General features: G+C 45.0%; 1 protein-coding gene across 4 annotated transcripts in view; it reads left to right on the forward strand.

The window, feature by feature from the left end:
- CACNA1C (calcium voltage-gated channel subunit alpha1 C) overlaps nucleotides 1–24,468 on the forward strand; it is a 790,825-nt gene that overhangs the window by 506,440 nt on the left and 259,917 nt on the right. For all 4 annotated transcript variants that reach the window (XM_019515544.1, XM_019515545.1, XM_019515546.1 and 1 more), the window contains exon 6: nucleotides 21,545–21,706. In XM_019515544.1, coding sequence (XP_019371089.1) covers nucleotides 21,545–21,706 — 162 coding nt within the window. The remainder of the gene's footprint in view (nucleotides 1–21,544; nucleotides 21,707–24,468) is intronic.

Consider the following 24,468-nt stretch of genomic DNA (forward strand, 5'->3'; position numbering starts at 1 on the left):
TCACTAGCCCCCTAGTGGCAATTCACAGCTATAGCTCCTAGTCGGGGCCCTGCTCACCAGTCCTCTAGTGGCAAGTCACAGCTGTGCAGGTGGGGGATGGATGGTCAGGGTTTTTAGCATTAAGGTCTGACTGCTTCAAACTGGAGCTAGCACTAAATTAAGCAATATTTGAGCACCTCAAGGTACAATGTGCAACAAGGCCCTAACTTCTAACTAACTAGCTTGTAATGCCATTGGGGGGAGGGGAGTTTTGTGGTCTGTTACAGGAAAAGCCAAACCTAAACTGCTTGATCTGTGGTCCAGGTGTAATTGTCAACATTTAGGAAGGTTTTTTCAAGGATTTTTCAAATCTGAGGAAGGACTTTGCCAGGGACCCTAGCAGGCAGCCCAGCCTGGGGTAATTGCTTAGGTAGCCACACCTGCCTGGGGTCTTGGTCTGATAAGCTCTGCCTTAGCCAGTTAACTGGCTGGCTTCCTGACTGGCTGCTGGGAGCTCAGTCTCTCCATTTATTCCCACCTGTGACAATAGTCTTCAGTCTAGTCAGCAGTCTGGCCCTGGTCTGCTCTGGCAAGCCTCCTGGTTTTTGTACTCTCTGGCTTTCCTGGTTTTGGCTCTGTTCCTAGCCTCTAGCGTTGGGTTTCCCTGTGGATCTGTTTCCTGGTTCCTGACATTGGCTTTGTTCTTGGTCTTTGATCTGTGGATTAACCCTTGGACTTGGTAATTTGGCATCTGATTCTGGACCTGGACTCCAGCCTGTTATGGATCCCACTCCTAGATTTCCCTCTAGATTTGGTAATGTGGCTCCTGAACTCTGATCCAGCCTCTGAACCCTGCCTTCCCTCAGTGCCCTAACCATTAGGAAAGATCACCCACATCCCAGTCCCCTCTAGGTACCTTGTGCCCAAATGTTTGTGTAACTCTCTTCCAATTATGCAGTTGGTCCAATAAAAGATAACAGCCATAAAAATCCTTGCCTCTTACATGTTTCCTGGACCATCACAGTTACAACAATTAAAATAATAAACAACAACTAAAATCCATCATGAGTGAGAAAAAGGGAGATCAGCTGCTCCCACAGGCAAATGTCCAGTGTTGTTTACATTACTGCATGTCCACTTGTAAGTCGATTAAAATGACTTTTGAATAGGTGGTTGTGTAGCTATTTAGGTGCCAAAGTTTAAATATTCACATTGGAAGAGTTTGTCCTGTGTGAATACAATAACCCCTCATTGCTCTGTACAAAACTCTTACTGCAGTTTCTCACAACTTCCTCTATTTTCTTATTCCCTTCAGCTCTCCTCATTTGGTGTTTCTCCCTAGAATAGCCCTCTCCTCATTGCCAGCTCTTCAGTATTAAGCCAGTTGTTTTCTTGGAGATACCTTGTGGCATGTGACAAGGTATCATGGCCTTGTTTGTACTTTGCTGTCCAACTTCTGAATGGCCAGGGGCTGCATGTCCCCTGCAGCATCACACTTCACTACACCATGTGGTGGCTGTGCCCATCCCCACCCCACTACTGCATTGAGCCAATGCCCCTATGCCCTGCATGCTGTGCTCAGTGGTCTCCCCTGCCATGTGCCCTCTTGCTGAACTGTGCTGGCATTCCTGCACTGTATGAGATCTCTGCGTCCCCCTGATCTGAGGGGCTGCAGGTTCCCTTGGCCCCAAGGGCTGTGCCATGCTGGCCCCAAGGACAGACAGCAGAAGCAGGATGAAGGAGCCCAGAGACTCCAGTAGCAGTGGTAGCAGCTGGAACAGTAGGAGGAGCAATTCCCAAATTGGGAGCCCAGGGTCCACAGGGAACCGTCTCAGGAGCTGCCAGATGGAAGGCAGCCGTGCCCTATGCTACTGAACTCAAACAATTCAGGTGAGCAAGCTATGTGTATGTTACTCCTCTAGTTTAAGTGGTATGTGCATCTGTTTACATATGGTACCGCATCCTCCATTTGCAACAAATAAGAAGGGTTGTAAAATTCTAGAGATCCCCTCTAAATAAAGATGAATGGGACAGCCAATATTTGCAGTGCAGGGGAAATATAATTTGTGCCTTTGAGAAGCACTCAGTCAGAGGAGCAAAAACCAACTGTATACTTTATGCTGTTTTGATAGATCAGCTCAAATAGGTAAAACCAGTGGATAAAATAGCTAGCAAGTGAGGGGGTTACAACACTGGATATCTTCTTGAACAGAATCCAAATCAAGTGAAACATTGTAAGGTATATTGTACTTGCTAAATATGGTTAGAATTCTGAAAGAATGACAAGAAGGTTTGTAAATGTCCATGGCTTTTAGTTTCCACTATGCCATTTCCAGATATATTACCAACTAGAATTGGCAATCATTCTCTTCCTTAAGGAACTTAATCTAACAGTGCCAGATCACTGAAAGAGCCTCACTGGCTTGCATAATAATTCATTACATAATTAATGGTTCCCAGCCAGCAGAGAAGACGCTAGGGGACAGTCCTCACCAGCAAAAGTTAAAACAGCCCATAAGGGGATAAGGGAAAGCAGTTCTGCCTACTTGGGACCCATGAGACTCGGCAAAGTAGATTTCCGAAAGAACACTAATTATTTTCCCCAGAACACACACAGCCTCAGATGTCTGGCTTGCTTTGCAGCTATGTCTGCTCCTACAACTGCTCATCTGAAATTTAACTATTATTAATACTACTGTTATAACGGGTGCTCAACCCTAAAGTATACTTAATCTGGAGTTAATGCACCTGAAAGAAGGGAGACTAGACCTGGCGTTACACTTCTTGTCTAACCCCTGCAGTACTGATGCTGCCCAGAGGCCAGTGTAATCTCCCATATAAATTAGAGTAGCCTCAGGACTACTCTAATTTGTGCCAGCAGACACTTGTCCTACTGAATTAGGATCAACCACACTTCAGAGTACTCAAGTCCTGCTCCCTCTACACTCTTCCCAAACTGCCACATGCTTACATGAAGTAGGAAGGCAATGTGAGTGGTTTTACAATATCTCAAGATTTCTCAATGCAGGGGGACATCCTTTGCTGCCCATCTATAGTACCTTTAGAATTGCATGTGTTAAGCTACCTTACATGGGCCCAAAAATGAGGCCAAAAAATATTGTAGCTGAGCTTTCTGTGAGTATTCCTCATCCAACAATCATTCCCTCTTCTCTGACCCCCTCTCTCTGTCACCTTGTCTGTGATCTGTCCCCAATGTCCCTCTGCCTATGATCCCTTGCCCACCCACTGGCATAAACACAGCTGGATTTATTTCGGTGATTACATGGTTACACTCATTCACAGAGACACACACAGTGCAATTATTTGACTGTAAATGTCTATATTGATTTCTTGAATGCACAATCAAAATTTCCATTTGTATTTTTTTTCTGCTGGCAAGGAAATTGAATGCAGAAAGTTGTGTTTTATAAAATGCTGGAGTTGATTTTTATTTTTTTTTAAATGCATGGGACTCAGGAAATAAAGCTGTGGTTCATGCAGTGGCTCGAATATATTCATATTACTCATATTTGGTATATTACATAGGAATGTTGAGAAATGCACTTTTTTCTGTTTCTTGAGGCACTAATTTAAAACTTAATTTTCATCAGATGTGAAGTACCAGTCATGTTCCCACATTTGTTGAAATCTGTTTTCTTCTGCTAGCTTTTAGTTGGCATAGTTGTCTGTTTTATGCACTGTACTTTTCTTTCTGATGCCACAGTAGAAGTACAGTGCACGAAGTAGTCCTATAACGTCTTCAAATGTTATATGCTGCAGAGTGGCTTGATCAAAGCTGCAAAATGTGGTAGGTGTTTGCAAGGTATTACATACATGTACAGATGAGTTGACTCAGCTGTTGGTATTAATATTTTTGGCAGTTATCTGCCCTAAAATCCATGTGATCAACACCCATTAACATCAACAGGTGTAGGTGAGAGTGTCTGAGTGCAAAATCAGTCTCCTAGTTCTCAATGCTGCACCATCCTTTGTTGTGTTTAACAGTGTAGCAACCATTGCAAGGTCCAGCCCCTCTCTTGTCTCAGGGGCTCTTACAATGCAGAAAAATTGTGCTGTCATGGAGATTTCCTGCACACTCCTGCACTACTGAACAAGCCTTCTCAACCATCTGTGCCAGCTCTGTGGTGTCCACTGCACTGTGTGAGGATGAGTTGCATCACCTTTCCTATGTCATTGTTTAGCTGTTTCCAATCTCAAGTGGCCAGTTTATTTTCTGTGATTAGAAATGAGAAAGGAATTGTATGAAAGCAGAGTCCTGATGAGGCTTGTTTCATTGTATTTAACCTTAAATGGCACCCAGGCCTGCAAAGCTTAACTCACGAATCATCCTTATTCAACGGGTAGTTGATTCTGATGCAATGGACAGACTGAGTTTTGCAGCAATGCTCCGTGTATAGCAGAGCAACCTCAGGTTTTTTAATGAGATGATAATGCACATACTGCTTGATAAAAAGCGGGGTTCCATTGTACAAGGTATGGGGTGCACACATGAACATTTACATGGCCCCTGCCCCCAAAGGTTAAAATAGAAGAAGAATCATTTGGTTTATTCCAAACATTGTTTGCATCTTTTGTGTAGATGTGCTTTGTTGTCTGCACCATAAATGGAGCAATAGGAGTAACTCAGGTTGTAACTAACCATTATCAACAGCAGTTTTGTTTGCAGCTACTGTCTGATAATTAATATCAGTCAGTGCCACAGTATTGGGGTGGAGGCGGGGTATTGCACTGAATCTTATCCAGATAGTAAGCAGGTATATGTTCCTTTCAGTCTTTTCCTTATGTTATCCCCCTGTTGACATCTCCACAACTTCTGATGGTCACGTCAGCCTTAACATGAACTGTTAAGATCAGTCTTTGATTCTGAATGGCTGAATATTGCATTCTACTTTCTCGTTTATGGTCATGTAAACTACGACCTGAAGTCTTGTGTTCAGTTTCTCCCAAGTGAGTCGAGTTTGCCAATATTAAAACAGTCCAAGAATATTCAGTAAAACAACAGCGGCCTTCTCATCCCATGTGTAAGATTTAGCTAGCACTCAATGGCAAGTATTTGAACTGAAACTAGGAAGCCAGAAAGATTTTTTTTGTTCTTTTGTTTGAAGTGTTCATAAGCTGAAGGTGTTTCAGTGACTCAGGATCATGCAGTGCTGGGAGTTTTCTGGTGATACCAGCTTCCTGAATGGTTGCTAGAAATGTGTGATCATGAGTGTGCCTTACTCTCCTTGGTATTGCCAAAATTTCAACAAGGTGGGGATCAGTGAAGCAAATAAGATCATTTACTCAATCTTAAAAATTTTTCAGCCTCCTAGTCATCTTCCAGAGAAATTATTGACACACGACTACCCGTGTTTGAGCCAAATTTTGTTTCTTGGGTTTTCAGAACAAATGTTTATAGCAAGAGAAGGACAAAATGGAGAGTTCATAAGAATGAGAAGAAGAAAATGTGAGAAAATGGTAAAGATTTAAATAGGTTCTTAGGTTTACTGGACACCAGCCGCTTTTCAGTGGCTCTCTTCTAAATCAGCTTCTTCAAAATCAGCTAGGACCTTCTATATTGTCTTGGTTCCTGCAGCCATGCTTTATCAGGTATGGTAACTGATATAAACAGCTGGCATATCTTTATTTTACTTCATTTTTTGGTGGAAAGAATATAAACCATGTGAAAATGTTAGGCTCAGGCAAAGAACAGCCAGGCCAAACTGTTCAACCCTCTTTCTGCTTAAAAAAAAAAAGGACTATTTTCCCCCGGCATCAAACCTAATTTATGCATGTTCCTTCCTGAGTAATGTATCCCTTATGTCTGTTTCCTCCTCCTATAATCATTTTTGTCAAAGTGCCCGAGTTATTCCTTTTTCTCCTGGAATTTAAGATTACTACCCATGTTTTATCACTCGGTACTTTCCTCCTAGACAAATTATCTTATATTTGTTAAATGTCTTTTAATGTATAAAGACATCTGCTGGTGAATCCCATAAAAGATGCAAATCCTTTGGCTGATTATTTGTTGGGGGGAGGAGGGGGGTTATATATCCTACCAGCCTTATGCTTTTTATAGATCTCCAAACAAATGATGACTCAGTTATAATGAGTTATTGAGAAACTTGGAGACCTGTTAGTATTATAGCAGCCACATGTCCCCAGGTGGATGGGGCTGACTATGCTCCACCCACCTCCATCCACCAGTACACTCCGAACTTGGAACCTGTCCAGTGAGAGATTTGCTTTCTAATACAACTGGCTAGAAAATCTACAACTAAATTTCAGTTTTGTTTCCTGATAAAATGTGCGAGTCTTTAAACTTTGATTTAGACATGTCTAGTCTTAACTACTTTTAGTGTTGACATTTTAATCGTACTTAATATTTGTGGACAAATTAAAGAGAGTCCAGGGCAACAAAAATGGTTGGGGCACATGACTTTGAGAAGAGGTTGAGAGAACTGGCCGTATTTAGTCTGCAGAAGAGAAGACCGAGGGGGAATTTATTATCAGCCTTTAACTATCTGAAGGGGGGTTCCAGGATGGAGCTGGATTATTCTCAGTGGTAACAGATAACAGAACAAGGAGCAACTGTCTCAAGTTGCAGCAAGAGAAGATTAACTTAGTATTAGGAAAAACTTTCTAACTAGAAGGGTAGTAAACACTGAAACAGGTTACCCAGAGAGGTGACAGAGTTTTCATCCTTGCAGGGTTTTTAAGACCAGGTAGATAAAGCCTTGGCTGGAATGCTGTAGATGGGGATGGTCCTGCTTTGAGCTGGGGGTTAGACTAAATGACCTCCTGAGGTCTCTCCAACCTTAATTTTCTATGATTCTATTCTATGATTTTAGCCCTTAATGGGCCAAACTTGCCACTTTTTTATTCTGTTCAACTCCATTAAAATCAGCAAAGAATTTAGCCTACAGGATCTAGTTCTCTCTATTCTTGCCCTTCATCTGTAGGTCTCTGTGTCACCCATGTGACAGTTGATTTAATGAGCAAAGAGAAACTCCACAGTCAATAAAAAGTTAGCATTAATGTATTTCAGCAAGAATACATAAAATGTACAAATTTCATGTGAATTGTATACAACTTCAGAAAGGTACCCAGAGGGTAAATATTAAATGGAGGATTATCCTTTCCTGTGACAAATGGATTCTAGCAAGACGTTTAACTACGGATCTTTTCATCTAAATGTACTAGGGTGACCTAATAGGGGGGAAAAAAAGATGTTGCTTATTGCATCAGTTAGTCTTACTGATTTGAGGCCTATAAGAATGTTTCAAAGCAAAAGAATCAGATTTATAAAATCACAAGGAATAACTTTTACTCCAGCAGAGAACACTAAACCAGTGAATGGATCCAAACCAGTTGAATGGATCCAAACCTAATGTTTGCTGGCATACAGGCAACAATGCCACTTCAGTATCAATTGGCAGGAAATGTCATATTTCACTCCTCTCATCAACCTCAGTTTTTACTTTCTATTTTCCTTTGGCCACAAGCAACCTCAAAGGGTCTCGCAGGCAGTTTGCTTCCTTCAAGCCATGGGTTGAAGCCCATTGCACTTGAATGCTCTGAGGAAGAGACTGTTTCATTCAAGTACTAAATATAGGCAAACACACACTTTGTCACGAATTAAGAGCAGTTCTGTTTAGCTCAGTGTGGCTATCTGTTTTCAGAGATCCAGCCTTTGCACCATTAATTTTGACTTACAACAATTTGAGTCCTTTAAGAAGAAAAAACTTTCTGTGTGCAGATGGTAGCACAGCAAAGATCACAATTTGTCATCTAGATAGTCTCTTATTATCTTGTCCACTTCAGTAGTAATGTCTGTGATACAAAATTAATATGTATTACTGAAGTTTTCATATACTATTTTATGACACAAGGAAAGCAATGATAATTATATAAAGAAAAGAAATATCAGTAATGGGCTCTGGTCATATACCAGCTGGAACTTCCAAGGACATTACACACAACGCAGCAGAACAGGATTGAGAAACATACTAGTTATTCATCAGCAGGTCCTCCTGAAGTTATTTACTTGTGAGGGTGTTGGCTCCCTCCCAAAGAGCATCTTTATTTATATTTATATTTATATATATAACCCCATCTAGGTGACTGGGCAGTAAAAGGGGCCTCTTCCCAACTGATGCCAAAAGTCCAGAAGAGCATTATTACAATGTGATTGTTTTGGGGCCTACGACTGTTAGTGAATACTCAAGATGTCCGCCCTGACTCTCACACAAAGTCTAAAATTCATGGTCCACTTTGGATTTTCTGATGGATTGAGCTTTTTGACAGTAGAATCGGTCCCCCTACCCCTCGGCAATATAGTTGTCTGTGTCTTTGTCATTCTGCATGCCACATTTCGAAGCAGTCCTGGCTACAAGATGTCTGCTGTACTAAGCCTGATGATGACAGTTCCGCTGAGATAGTGGATGGATCTGTCCAATAAACAAAGGACTACTGGTCCTCCTTTGGCTCCCATCGGTGACTATTGTGATCGGTGTCTCCCAGGTTAGGATGAGAGCCAATATCAGTGACCTTCAGGTTCAGGGTGTCTGGATGCTCCAGAAAGTGAAACTTCATGTCAGTATGTCAGAAAGACATGGAGAGCACATTAAGCCTTCCTACCCTTCATGTGCGGGTGTCATGTTTAGATTATGACAGACAACACCACTATTATTATTTATGTCAATAAACAGGGTATTGTGAGATCCTCCTCATTAAGCGGGGAAGCAGTCTGCCTGTAGCAGTGGTGCATTTGTCACCAAATACCCTTCTTGGCAAGCTACCTTCTAGAGAGTAAAACTGAATTGTTTCAGCAAAGTCATAGACCTTTGTCGTGAATGGAAGATCAAAGACTCAGTTCTCCTCCTGCAGTTAGAGCTCATTCTAACAGAGCCTGGGCAACTTCATGGCCTGGTTTTGCACTGGCTCCATAGCTCCCTGATAACTGCAGGGTGGCCTTCTGGAATTTCATTCACATCTTCACGAAACATTTGGTAACTGTAGAAGTCCAAGTCTCCAGGCAGTGGCTGCATACATTTAGGGAGCTCTGAAACCCAGCTCCAGGTATGGTGGTTCTTCTTTGGAGTCACCAACAGTGAGGTTGCATATGTGGATGATCATGCAAAAGACAAACTACCCAGGGGATGTCAAGGTTGAACGGTCATAAACTTCTTCAGGACTGTTTTAGGTTCGACATAAGGAAGAACTTCTTTACAGTCCAAGCCCCCAAGGGCTGGAATAGACTGCTGCCAGAGGTGGTTCAAGCACCTACTTTGAACACCTTCAAGAGAAATTTGGATGTTTATCTTGCTGGGATCCTGTGACCCCTGCTGACTTCCTGCCCCTGGGGCAGTGGGCTGGACTTGATGATCTTCTGAGGTCCCTTCCAGCCCTAATGTCTATGAAGTCTATGAAATCTACTGGTACCTGGAGTACTTTGAGATGTGTTGTCCTTACACACATCCACACACTGCCCTCCTTACATTCTTCTTAGGAGTTGCATACACTTCAGGACTCTGTGGTTGGGAGGAAACTAAGGAGCAGGAAACAGGCAGGGCTGTGGTTCTCCTGATACGGGTTGGTGAGGCAGTTAAGTGCTTGAGGAGCATGTGTACCCACAGTGAGAACATGCATGTGGACAATAAATCTCCTTTTCTGCTGCTTTTCTGCATTGTATATTCTTTCTTTCATCAAATATCAGGCTAAGCTCCTGTTCAGCTAGTCCTCTAAAGATGTTTTGGAGTTTAGCTCAAATTTTGTTATATGCTTTCTTACACAAGAAAGCAAAACACAGCAACAACGGAGGTTGTGCCAGTACCAATAGGCTTGTAGTGTATATTCCGAATAGCCCCTCAGAAAGATCTTTTTCTAATTGACTGAGATGTGTTACCAATAAATTCTGCAGTCCCTTCCCAAAAAAACCCCAAACCTCCATAATGTAATCATCCCAAAATGCACTTTTACTTTCTCAAGAAAGTTGTCTGGATTTTTTAAATTATTCGCTTTTACATTTTATGAACCCCTGCACATATGTTGGAGAGTTACTGCTTCAAGAGAAGAATGCTTACTAGAGCTTAGCCCAAATAAAAAATCTCTACTATGTAGGAAAATTATACACTTGTTGATTGACTAGCCACAGGGGCTGAAGTGCTTTCACCTTAGTGAGCTAAGATTGAGAGAGAGAAGCATATAAAAGTAACACTTTGATGCAGGTCCTTGAAGTTCCAGTAACATACTTTAGAAAGTTTCTAACCCCAAATTTCTTAGTTGTCTATCTAAAACCTAGGTTTCTCAAAATCCAGATCCAGGCTTTGTATTGAGCCCATCTCTATTACTATATAATGCTCTGAATGCAAACTTTGACTGTAAACAGTTCTCTCCCCTCCCCACCCCTCCGCCCCCCAATAACAACCCCAGTTTTTTCAAATAAAGAAAAGCATTCAGCCGTCATTCAGAACTATGTATATGCTGCATTTGGACTTCTGAAAGAAAGCTGTTTTATTATTACATGAGTTCAGACATTTCATAACTATATTTCTTAACTTTTTTTTAAGTTTAGCTCTGCTGGTGCTTATCACATCTTCAAAACAAATAGCTCAGTTCAGCTCTTACTCCATGTGCTTCAGTGAAAAATTAAAAATGGAAATTAAAAACTAAATCATGTCACTAAGTGACGATGCAACCATAGAACAATGGGGCCAGATTTTATTTATTTATTTATTTTTGGATCCACATGGATGTGCAGGGGAGAAGCCACAAAATCTTTTTGTTTTGAGGCTATGTGGATTAGACAGCACAGACTGTAGCACCCTCAGAATTGTCATGACAAACATGAGTGGGAAGTCCATACTGAATCCTGAAAAGGGATCCTGGAAAATCTGCCTGAGGTATGTAGCACATATCTAGGAAAGCCTGCTAAGGTTGTGACTATCTGCACCCCCTACCCCATTCTAGGGGAGTGCACATTAATGATACTATAGGCCTTATTTAAGGTATCCTTCAAATTTACTTACAGTATTCACCCTGTGTTCTTGCCCAAAATGGTGGTCTTCTCATGGTAAGCAGCATGCACTTGGCTGCGATATCCCACCCCATAGCTGACTGCATTTCATTGATGTTGTTTTATTTGCAAAGTGAAGACCCTTTAGGTTGAAAGAGTATTTAAGGATGGATAGTGATCATATGTGTACCATATCCTTTGCTCAATCAAGAAATTATTAGGCACTTTAAATGGCTTGAAGAACAGCCCAGCCCATAGGGACTGCCTTAAGTGTTGAGTCTGAAGAGAGAATAGATAGCTTTGGCCATTAAGCAACTGAAGAATGAATCTGGCACCTGGGTCTCATGAAGTTCATAAAACAGAGGCTAAGGCTTCCCAGGGGACAGAGAGGTGGTTTTGAGAAGGTGAAGTCAAAGATTTCTTCCTAATGAGTTGGGGGGGGGCGGGGCTTGAGTACTAGAGGAAGGACCAGGGTGCTCTTTCTCTTTTTTCTTTGTCTACCTTTTGTCCTGACTCAGATTAAAAAGGAATGAGTGCTGACCCTGCCAAAGGGAATCTTTGTTTGGTTTGTTGTACTTGGGTCACACTGACAAAAGGAAACAGTGAAAGATTGCCTCCCAAAAGAAAAACAGCCAGAAGAAAGAGCTGGCTTATGTTATGGGTTTTTGCTTTTAATTTGCTGCTCCATCCTGGCTTAAAATGAAGGGGCAATGGCTATTGTTACAAGACTATAAAAATATAAAATGATTATATTCACATGTGCATGTGCACAGTTATACATATTTATTTTGGTGTGTGGCTTTCAATTTCAAAAGTCAGTTAAGAAGCTTAAAAAACATAAACAAATGATAACATTGGAACAGGTGAACCAAAACAGCCCTTGTTTGCCAATATTTGCATTATTTTTAAAAGTCCCATGTTTAAATGCCATTACTAATCTTGCAACGACCAACAGATTCTATCTTGAAAAACTTCCCTCTCTGGCTTTGCTTTCTGCACTGTAAGCCAGTTTGTGAGCCTCCAGTTCTATTTTACCTTCTGTTCCAAGACTTTAGCCATTAATCTCTGAAGTGGTACCTCATCAAGTGCCTTTTGAAGGCCTAAATATACTATAGCCACCAAATTTCTCTTATCCATCATAGCACTAATATCTTCACTTGGCAGGTTAGTTAAGCCTGACCTCCATAGCTTGAATCCTTGCTGTTAAGCTATGCTTAATCAATCTGTGCTGTTCTAGCTGCCATGCTGTTGAGGAAAGTTTCCTCACAAGCCATTTTAAATGCCCTTATTTCAAGTGTCCTGCATTGTGTCTTGACCATTTTTGATGCATCCTATCCTTTCAATCCTCCTCTGAAATCTTTATGAAATCTGCTGTGGTTTCTGCATATAGCAGTTGACGGTTTTACACTTTCTTAGCCCACTCTGTCTCTATTGACTGATGTAGCCACACCCTGTCATGTTGTTGACTGGGCAATTTCTCACATTGGAAACAGAAATATTTTGATGGCTTTCTGCACCTGTGTAATCAACAAGAGCTGAATTGTGATGGCAGGCCAAGCCTTGAACAAAGGATGGTTTGTAAACTGCACCATCTGGGAGTAGCCTCCAGAAGCATTCTGACTCAGATGCTGAGTCTAGTTCTCCTTGTTCCCAGGGGGTAGTGGTTTCTTGTTGAACTACCTTCTTTAAATATTGTGTTGTTTTTATAAGTATTTTTTTCTGTCATTTTAAGTCTCTCTGAGCCTTTTGGCGGGGGGGTAGCACATTTAATCAATCAATAAGTGATTATATAGGATAATTGATATTGCTTATATTTTGTACAGTAACTTAGTTATGTATGGGAATGGGGTCAGGGGAGGAAAAGCCAAGCTTCTTTGTGTTTCCCCCACACAGCATTCCCTCATCCCCATCTCCGAGGCTGTATTTTTTTTCCTACATGCCTGGACCCAAAAAGTGTTGAAATGAGAGTTATTAACTCCATTCTCTGTGTAAATAAAGTAATGAAGGAGCTGGGTTGGGGAGTAGCACCTACTGGTTCTTTTAGTCTGAAAAATTTTGAGAGAAAAATAATCTTATACAATTATATGATTAAAACAAGACCCCTCTACATCCAATAAATCATGTTATATTCCAAAATTGCAGGCAAATGAAACTACCAATGGGAGCTCCACTTGAAAAGGCCTAAATGTTTCCCCTGAGACTACTATACTTCTAGCTTCCCTTGATACGTTCCACAGGATGGCAATGTAAAGTAATATCTAGTTAATGGGTCTTCGTGCTGTCTTCCAAGCCATCTTACTGAACATTCTGGTTTAGATCCAAAAAAGTACATAAGCAGGCATATAACTTACAGCATGCAACTAGCCTGGTGGATTTTAGTTCAATTCCTCACATGCTTACTAAAAAACACTTCAGGATATGTTTAATTGGTCTGGGGCCAGAGTGTCCAGCACTTCACAGGACTGAAGCCACAGTCCTCAAAGAAATGTACATTATTCTACAACTACTCCCAACTTTGCTGTCCCACTGCCACTCACTCCATTTTGAAAAATATGGGGGTCCTTGACCCACAGAGGATTGTTCATGGCTCTTAGGAGGCAGCACACTACATTGGCTCCATCCCTCCCTTCCATGGGGACCAGGCCTCTTATGCCTTCACTTGTTTCTTCTCTCTCCTTAGGGACCTTGTTCTGCCATGGAAAGGGATGATGTTCTCATATAATACATATTTGAAATCTTGTATCAGTGTAAATAAATCCTGTAATCTCTGAGCAAAGTGAATGTAGCTAATGTATTTCACTTACTGAAACATTTATGGGCTCAATTTCAGCCAACAGCTTGCAGCCAAGCTGTTATTTTAAAGGTGAATGGAAGTGCTTTTTAAAAACATATCAAAGCCTGTTTAAGAACTTAAATTATTAATGGTATACAGAGTAGACTAAAAACTTAAGAAAAAACTCTCCCTCCCCCACTTCCCTAATCTCTGTCTGCTTCACCCACCCATCCATCCTTGAAGGATCTCCACATGGCAGGCCATGTTCCTTCCTATCAAGAAAGTGTCTTGAACATTGTGGGAATGAGCATTATCAACCATTATATTTTTAAAACAATTGATTTTCATATTTAGTTGCTAGGGCCTGAATGTAGGGCTCTGTGTAGCTCCTGAGTTAGAGGATGGTTGACTATGACATCATTAACCCCTGTAAAGTACTGTGAAGAATGCAGCTCTCCATTCTGCCGTTGGGTGTCCACTGTTATAAGTTGGCGCCTCTGCCTGCACAAGTTGTCTGTCTGGTGACCCCTTGCACAGCAAGTCAGGGGAGGTCTGTTTTCTTTGTATTTGGCTACTTGAGCTGAGGAAAATAATGGTAACTCACCAGTGATGACCCCACTGCAGCAATGACTACAATGCCAGTAGCATAGTGATATGTGTTTGTACAGAATTTGTTTTCCCCTTGCAAATGGCACTTGGCACATTTTCTGAGCTAACACCTCAAAAGTTGCAACATTATTAGCAGTTACAAACTTTCAGAACCTCTTGGAATAGTTAATGGCAATGTGTATACAACTTGTTAATTAGTTAAATCATTTGGATTTGAAACAACTGTCCTAATGGGATACTGCAAAGTGCACACATTAATTCATGATAACATTATTCAGTAGAGTTTCTGTTCTTTTCTTTAGGATTGGTTTATTATCCAAAATAAACCTTTTCTAATTAACCTAGCAGAAGCCCCTATAAATCTCCTGGTGATAAGTTTTCTCTGGCTGTCTAAACCCCTTGCCATCTCTCGTTTATGATGATGAAAGCTTTGATTTGTACATGCACTATGTTGCTAATACAGGGGGCAGTGGCTTGAACTGGCATTGTTTTCCCTGGACATCTGTGGTACACTTAAGTACTTAAATGGAGTGGTTGATAACGAATATACATTTGTATATTTAAAAAGAGAGTTTTTGGTTCATTGTCAGCATAGCTATCCTTAATAAATACCCCCTGAAATGTTTTGGAGAAATCCCATGATGAGTGTTGAATCAATTAATAATAGCTGATGCTAAATAATATGAAACCAGCTTCTCAGTACACTCAAACTCCTGGTTTTGATTTCACTGATTGATGTGGGTTCCGAAATCATGGGAAACTGAGGATTTCCTTTGGTTATATGCAGGTTTATATACAGCTACAAGTGTTTGATCCATAGCTGAAGTTCCACGAAGTCTGGGGGTGTTAAGGTTCAAGTCCGTCTCCCCTCTAACTTTTTCTTCTGTGTAGGATTTTATATCATTGGGATAGAAAAGTTTATTTTCATTTTAAAGTGACACACTCAAAATCATTTGGGGCTAAACTCTCATCTGATGTACGTTATTTTCTTCCTCAGTATGGTTGCCCATCCAGTAGGTATTCCCCAGTGATCAAGCAGCACAACTGAACTAGGACATCTCCTTTTCTAATATAGGTGAACACCTGAGTGTAGCAGTACTTACCCTATGATTCATCTAGCAGTCCTTAAATGAAATACAGTAAGGGGCTGTAACCACTTAAGTAGTGCCCTTTGAAACTTATCCAATTACCATGACACTGTGTGTGTCTACACATGAATTTAAGCATGCTTAAATTTAATTAGCATTAAGCTAATTCATATTAAGCATTTTTGGCAAGTGCTTATACATGCTGGGACTTGGAACTAAGTCCCAAGTCACTCCAGCCCTGCCCTGTGTCCCTGTGGCTACCAGGGTGAGCTCCAGCCTCCAGGCACATGGCTGCCAGCACATGGCAGTCATTCTGAAAGCACACCCTCTGCACTGTGACCTCTGGGCTGACGCTTCCTGTGTCAGAGCAGCAGCATGGCAGAGACAGGCAGCATGTGCCTACCCTGCTCCTGCGGCAGCTGTGCTTCCCAGCCCTGACTGCCCCAGCTCCTGGCCCTGGTGCCCAGGGACAGGGTACCCCACTCCTCAGGGCTGCTGCAGCTGTCCTACTCACCCACTACGGTTTTGAGCACCTGATGTTCCGCCACCTTGCGCCATCCAACTCCCACACCCAATTCAGCCACCTGCTGGATGACTGGTACATGACCTTCCAGGGCTGCTGCCAGCCATGGTGATCACAGGCTCCAGGACACCCCTGCTAGGACTGCCATTACCCTCCTCTCCCACCAGCCCTGGCACCTCTGGGCCTGCCAGGACTGGTGGCAGTGTGTTGTGCTGCAGGAATAGGGTGATGACCAATGGGTCAACATATTCTAGACGGCCACTTCTGAAGACCTGCTGTGCCAGCTCAGTCCCACCTGGAGTGCCAGGATATGGAGGGTATGCCCAGCTATCCCTGGCGACACCCACCTGCTCCGCCACCCACACAACCCGTACCCCCTGTCCACCCCCCAGCCCCACTCCAGGGCTCACATGTTTTCTATGAAAACCTTTATTCTCTTCACAATCCCCACCCCCATCCCCCCACCTCCTCCCTCAACCAACAGAGCCCCCTCCACCACCCTCCCCACCTGCCAACAATAAAAAAAATCCTCCTCCCAAACTGACAACTATGTACAAGAGTCTCAGTCTTTCTCTAAGTCCCAAAGTGGGGGGCTGTGTGGTGGGGGTGCCCAGGACACAGAGGCTGGCAACAGGCAGCCATCACCCTGGCCACAAACAGTTATCCTGTGGGTCCAGGGGTCACAGCAAACACTAGGGGCTCCTGCAAGCTGGTGGCACTGGAGGCCCTCCTCCAAGGCCCAAGTGGGGGCCTGCTGCAGTGTGGCAGGCAGGACCCAGCGGCCCTGTGGGGCTGGGGACCAGGCATAGGGGGGCCTGGACTCGTCAGTTGCTGCTGAGCTAGCTCCACACAGTGCTGGTCCAGGGCCTCCGGCTGGGTCCAGTGCTGCCGCTGTGCCTGATCCCATACCTCCTCCTGGACAATCTCCTGAGTAACATCTTCCACCTGCCAAAGCAGCTCCCATACCTGTTGTGCCTGCTCCCATGCTGCCCAGTTCTCCACCACCAGCAGCCGCTGGAGCAGAAGGGTCTAGTCCCTGGTGCGCTGATTAAGCAGCCAGCATGTCCAGGCAGCTCTAGTGGCAGGGGGCAGCAACCCTGATAAAGCACTCCTGCAGGGCCCTGCAGCCTCTCCCCTGTGTCGAGATGTTGACCCTGCAGAGGCAAGAGACAGAAATCTTTTGTGCAATTTTTCAACATTGCAGAGATAAGATGCTCTGCATAAGGGACCCTGCACTGCCCAGCCTCAGATTAGAGATCAGCCATGCACAGGTTCCCAGGGACCATGGTAAGCTGTCTGGGTAGGGCTGGGCCTAGGCACCTGTTAGTCAAGCCCCCCAGCCCTGTGTGCTCCCCTGGGGCTGGCAAGCCACTGGGTGCTGGCTGCAGACATCCTGCCTCCCTTGCCCCTTTGCAAGGGTGGGCCAGGCCAAACTCGTGGCAGCACCTGCTGCTGCATCTCCAGACCCCACTCCCCACTCCCTCCCTGCAGGCCAGCCACTCTCTCGCCCAGACTATGGCGGCCAGGCTTCGGGCATAAGGGGCTCTTGGACAGCTGCACTGATGGGCGGTCTGTGCCCCCCCCCCCACTAGAGGCCTCTCTGGGGAGGCTTCCTGGGACCAGCTGCCACTGTACCCCAAGCATGCCCCTACTGCATGTGCCCTGAGTGGTGCATGATGAACTGCTTGTGCAGGTGGAGGGCTGCCCAATCCACTATGCCTGCTGCTGATGCTCCTGCTCATGTACCAAGCACACCTGTTCTCCTGGTTCAGGACCCAGAGCTACAATGGCACGGGGGACAAGCCTGGACTGCCCCTCAACTGCCGCCACCACTATCTGGAAGGCTACCTGTGGTAGCACTACATGGCCCTGCCCCTGCTGCTAAGGAGGACATCACTGCAGGCATCGATACCTTCCTTGGTGTGAGAGGCCTGTGCCTGCCCAGCTTCAGAGAGACAGGCTTCTCAATAAATTTTGAACTGTGTCCCATCTCTCAGTGTGCTGTGCAGGGGGAACCTTGGGCCAGGGAAGGAAGTGCAGGTAGAGGTAGGAACGGGGACAGGGACCTCCCCCAGTTCAGGACTTACCACCTGTCCAGGGGTGGTGAGGTTGGTGCCTCAGCGTGGGGCTCCCAGTCAGCAACAGTGCCTGCACCCATTGCCTATGGTCTGTGGTATCTGGCAGGCCAACATGTGGCCAGGGCCCCCCCTCCAAGGGGGACTGGTGGCTGGTGGTGGCATGGCCAGCCGCTTCTCATGTCAGGCTGTAGGTCTGGGCTGTGGGTGAGACAGCTGCTGGGGAGGTGGGTGGGATGGGGCACTGAAGGTGCCAAAATGCAGGTCAACTCCTGCATGAAGGGCATTGTCTTTTGGGCACAACTGGACCAATGATTGAACTGTATCATGGCTACCCACTGTGCCTGCAAGGCCTTGACCTTCACATGGCACTGTGGCACTGTCTGACAGTGCCTCATACACGCATCCTGCTGGATATTGCCTCATAAATGTGGGTGTTCAAGCACCCGCCCCATGTGAACTGGACATCGGCCCTACCCCAGCGTGCCACAAGGTCAGATACCTCCTCCTGGGTCCCATTGGGGGCCTGGGTACTCTGCCTGGGTGTGGGCATGCAGACAGAGCCAGGGCTTGACAGGGACAATGTGTTGGACATGCTTCCTGTGTCAGCTCTCTGGGCCTCTACGTGGCTGTTCTTGCAATGCCAGCCTTGGAGGACTGCCAGCAGCACCCAGAACAGGGGCATAGGCAGGTACTGCAAGTTGCATGGCAGAGGTGCTTCATCACAGTGCCTGGTAAGAGACAGAGCTGGGGGTGAGGAGCATCAGGGAGCAGGTGCTGACCCTGCTACCATAGAGGGGGCCAGCCACCCTGCAGGGAATCTTAGGGCTGGGCAAGGGATGCAGCAGACTGTGTCCCCTTGGAACACTCACCTTCAACCAAGGAGAAGCTCTGGCTAGGGGAAAGGACAGCCAGAGGCTGCCTGGGCCCTGTCCAGGGGGGCACAAGGAGCCTGGTGGACTCCTGCAGACAGCACTGGCTCTTTCAGGCTCCTTGTACTGTGCACCCCAAGGCACAAAATGGTTGGAGACTTTTTATATCCTGCAGCTAGGGGCTGTCAGAGAACAGCTCAGCCCTGGAAGAGGAGAGGTGGCCAACCAGGGGCCTGTGGCTGAATTGTGGCTGGCCTCCTAGTGGCTGGGCTGACCCAGCCTTGAAGTCCCTACGTTAACACACATTAACACATCTACATGTGCGTCAATGCATTTTTAACTAATCCCGCCTAAATTTTATGCTTGCTTTATGATTTATATGTGTAGATGCATGCCCTTAATGCACCTTAAATAAGGCTAATGCGCATTAAAATGCCCACATGTAGACATGCCCACTGATGGGCAACTCAAGTTACTCGGAGTAAGTGAACAATTCAATTGATCTGACAGCCAGCAACTTCTGTGGTCATTAGTATTATGTGCTGGGATGACTGGGAAGTAAATTAAAAGCCTCAGCCTGCTCTGTCAATTGACAAGTGTGGGCATACGTAGACGAAATGAGGGCCCTAAATTGAAGAAGTGGATTTTTAGAAATACCACTTCAGTCTAGGGCCCTTTTAACCCCTGTGTCATGTACACACCCAAACTTACCTGCCTTTCCGGTGGTAGGGAGGGAAGGGCGAGCTGCCAGCAGGCAGAGTGGTTCCTGGGCTGCAGGAGAGGCAGCAGCATGGCAGCAACACCCACCTGCAGGCACCCAGCATGGGTAGTCCTGGGGGGGCACCGCAGCTGTGGAGGGAAGCACCAAGCCCTTGTGCAGCTCAGGCAGGCAGGTTAAAGGGGGGGAAAAAAAAGATGTTGGGCAGAGCCTGCCTTCCTGGGCTGCTACCAAGCTGCCTGCATAGGCTTCCTGCAGAGCCCCTGAGCTGCACAGAGTGTGGTGCTTCACTCCATGGCTGTAGAGCAGCAAACTAAAACTCCTTGGAGGAGTTTAGTTTGCTGTGCCCCAAGTCATTTAAGGCACATTATGCCACCAAATTTGCTACAGCAGCTGGAATTACTGCCTAGGGAAACTTTACCACAAGGCCATACATGCCTTTACCATAGTCATACCAGAGGTTTTGGGCAAATGCAAAAATAGAGGCCACCTTTCATGATTCCCATTTCTAGACCTTAACTACATAATTAAGCTTTTTCCTATTGCAAAATTTTATTCTGCACCTCATTTCCTGTTTCAAAAGGGGTGGAGAGGGCAACTGAGGATACTCTTGCTGTAGGGAGAATCTCCAGATCTCAAATAGTGTAAAGCCATCACAGCCAGTTCTACTTCAAGAACCAGGGGCAGAGAGTTCATTTTTGGGCAGACTGAAATAGGATGGGGCAAAGCCAAAGTGCTTGCTAGTGCCTCTCCATGAATAAAGTTGCCTTTTGAGGATCATTCTAGTCAAGACAACATTAGATGACCTGTTGATTGCTTTCAGCTCTTCAAAACCTAAGAAAACCAAGGACCTGACAGTAGAAGTCTTGAGGCCCCTTCTCATGTTCTTTCTATGGCCATGTACAAACATTCAGTTTCTCCTGAGAAAGTCACTGCTCTCCCAGGAGCAACCACAATTGTTCAGGATTTTTCTCCCAAAAGAAAACTGGCCACTCCAGGAGGAAAATAACCCAGGAACAACCAGGGTTCAGTAACTCCCAGGAGAATTTTTCCTGGAAGGGCAAATGTCAGTATATGTTATTTTTTGAGAGAAGCCACAGCATAGTCCTCAAGCATCTCCAGATGATTTGCCCTTCTCCCCCATCCTCCTGTTCCTACCCTCTCACCCCCGCCCCCAAAAGGACAGTGCATCACTTGCTGGACTGTACTGTTCCAGCCAAGCAGGGAACAGAACGTACCCCCTACACACTCCTACATTACACTGCAGGGAGACGTAGGCTGACTGAACAGTCTCAGTCAGCCAATTAAGGTTGCTCTATACACTGTTTCTATCTGCCTCTGGACCTACAAAGCATGCTGAGGTCCCCCCTTGCTGCACAGAATCAGTACTGCAAGCTGTCTGCTCTTCAAGGACTTACCCAGAGATACCTAAACAGACATTTGATGCTAAGTTTTCTACCAGAAAACTAGTAGAAAAACCTGGGAGAGTTCTTTCAGATCATTTGAATGTGTGTATGCAGCCCATGTCATTCATCCCTTGTGTAGACCCTGAGGAATACTTTATAGCTGGTTTTCAGGAAACTACAGAAACAGTTATTGTGTTTCAGCCCAGAGGTGGTGACGTCTGGTAGATGAAATGATCCCTACAGTATTTTAGTTTGTAAGTCAGGTTGCTATGGCAAATGTGTAAAGCAGTCTGGGACTCTTTTTGATGAAAGGTGCTTTATAAATGTAAGTCTTTATATTTTTGGGTTAACAAGTGCTGGGGGAGAGAGATGTTTTATATGCTCATTAAAAATGAAGCATTTGTCTTCAATTTATAGTCTCCAATAGCTGATTAGTTTTGTTTTGTTCTTTTACTGATAGTGCTGCCTTCTGCTCTAATTTCAGGTCTCCAGGTGGTTTTAAATTCAATCATCAAGGCCATGGTTCCCTTGTTGCACATTGCCCTGCTGGTGCTGTTTGTCATAATTATCTATGCCATAATTGGGCTGGAGCTATTCATGGGGAAGATGCACAAGACCTGCTACCATGTGCATGGGGCATTAGCAGGTAAGGGACATGTTATGTGCAGTGAAGCCTGATTCACTGTTGTCCTGCATTTTGTATTAACATTTCTACCAATAGAAGGTAGGCATTAAATACTTCCATTCTGATCTTTCAACATCCAGCTAGCACTGTGTGCATTAGTGTAAATGACAACATAAAATATGGAGCAATTGTTAATTGGAGTGCAAGAATGTGAGAAAAGGTACTCAGATGGTGCTTATTTACCAGATAAAGTGAAAACTACAGGGGTTTTGTTTAATGAAAGCAGAGAAAACGTGCTGCGTTTGGTTGGTCAGTCTCACAATTTTCTTTTCCCTGTGTTGGGAAGGCCATGATTAGAAAGTCTTTGCATGTGTAACTGTGTGTGTCCAAAAGGTGACACCGACTGTGTGTGTTTGCTGGGGCAAGTAGACTTATTGACAGACCTGGAGCCAGAAAGCATGTGTTTAGCCATAGAGCATTATAACAGGACTGGCGTTGTGACGCCCCCTGGTGGCTATAACTCCTACCTCACTTGGGCCACTCAGATACTCTCCCTTTTCTCCTACCTGCCACGCCTTGTTATGGTTATTGGTTCTTGAAAAGGGAGGCTGCTCAAGCGTCCTAGAGTGAGCCCTAGTCCTTTTTCCTGCCAGTGGATCCTTCTTGACTCACTCTGGTCCACACACTCAGTGGGCCCTCCTGACCCTTCATGCCCCAAGAGCAGCTGTTGGGTCATTGCCTCTGACCTCCCTTGTAGCCATGCTTATACCTCACAGATGGTGCCAAGTAATTGTTTTAGTGAGTAATTGGCCACAGTCCAATATCAGGCCTCCTCGGGCCTCAATGCCCTTGTTGAGGCCTTGGCCTTCTCAGGCTCCTCCCCTTTCCTCTAGCTGGGCCCTTTGGCCCAGGCCCACAGTGCCAGTCATGGTCTCCACCCCTCTCAGGCTGTGGGCCCCAGCCCTGGTCTCCATCCCTCTTGGGCTGTGGGCCCCTGGCCTCCTTGGCCTCAGGCTGCCTCTCCTGTCTCTCCCACCTAGGCTTTGGCCCTCTCAGCCTCAGCCTGCTTTTGCCTCTGAGCCCAACCCTGACAGGGCTTAAAACACTCTTGGGTACCCTGCCTCTGTCCTGGGTGGGCTGAAGCCCTCTCCTGCCCTCTGGTACTATGGCAACCTCCTCCTCCCTGAAAGTCACAACCCAGTTCACCAGTAAGGCTCAAATGATAACATAAGCAGACTGGCTATAACTAAAACTCTTATCCCACTGACTGTATAACAAAACCCTACTCATCCTGGGTCGTAGTTCCCTACAAGTCCTCAACTCCTTCCTTGCAGTTCCCAGGTATGGCAGGATCTTAGTCTGTTACCCAGCTACAGCTGTCTCACAGCAGAGCTCTTCTTCCCATCGCCTGCAGAGCCACACTGCCTGCCCTGGCTCAGGCCCTGGGTTTATATGCCTCCCAAGCCCTGCACCTTCCAGTCAGGTGGCTTCCCCGGCCACCCACAATGGGTTTACAATTAGAACCTGATGGCTAACTCCTCGTTAGCTTGCAACTGCTACTCTGACTGCTTTAGCAGTGCCCTGGCTGCTTGTAGCAGGGATCTACCCTACTGTCCTATTGCAGAGCCTCTGGCTTTTCTCCTGGCTGCCTATTCCCCTGCAGCCAGCTCCTCAAGTACAGTGTTTCCCCCAACTGGGGAAACTCCCTACTGCTGCTTCTCCACTTAAAGTAACAGGAACCTCTGACTCCCTGTTACAAGTATGTTTTGTCTAATTTAGAGATTTATATAACACCAATCACTTCAGGGCTAAATAGCAGCCGAAGTACTCCTGTACTTTGAGTTCTATGTTGTTTTAGTGGGATTTTCCTGGTTTAGAAGGATCCTCGAGTTAACCATCCCCAGATAATTCATTCATAAGCATTCTTGTCTACACTGAGGACAAAATCTTGGCTATCATGAGGCTAGCTAAAAGCTAGCAATGCAGGCCAAACCAATGAGGGCTGCAACCTGTGCCACCCTCAGGGGAGTTCAAGGTTCTTATTCAAGAACTCATACTCATTCAAAAATGCATTTCATACTCTGCCTCTGAGGAGAGGACCATGTGTTTGTTTATGTCGAAAGAAGTCTGGACATATTTCAGGCTGCTGTATCAAAAATACATCAGGGCTAGAGACTATCACAGAAGAGCAAACAGTTAAGCAGAGGGCTCCCTACATACATAATATAAATAATACAGAGATAACCAAAGGAGACGAGAGGGAAGAAAGAGAATTCATTGCCTAGAGGCATCTTTTTTGCATTTTCATTTTGCATTCCCTCTTCATTCTGTTTCCCCACATGATTCACCCACCACTCTCTAAGTCTTCATCTTCCCAGGGAAAGGAAAAACTATCCATGTGGAGACTGACCTATTGGACAGTGAACCAAGGAGCACCAGTCACAGATTCCATCTGCAGATGCTGCACTTCATAGGGCATACTTATAGGCTTCACAGTGGCTTAGTCGTGTCAGGTTGTGTTAACAAAAGCACAGCACTAGTGGCAATTTCTGGAGTCCTTATGCTTGCAGGGAACAAAGACAAGCTGACTGCCTCAAGAGACCCAGGTTTCAGGACAGCAACCAGACAGCAAGGTTATAGGTTCCTCCTTACAGAGACACTTGAATGGAAGAGAAGGGATGACAACTTACGTACAGTTATTTCCTAAGTGCGGCTTTCTCCATATGTTGTAACTTTCATGGTATTGAAAAGTTAGTGAATTTACTGTAAGTGAAAGGGGCCCA

Source organism: Gavialis gangeticus, unplaced genomic scaffold (assembly GCF_001723915.1).
Source record: "Gavialis gangeticus isolate Ggan-Ray unplaced genomic scaffold, GavGan_comp1, whole genome shotgun sequence".
Lineage (NCBI taxonomy): Eukaryota > Metazoa > Chordata > Crocodylia > Gavialidae > Gavialis > Gavialis gangeticus.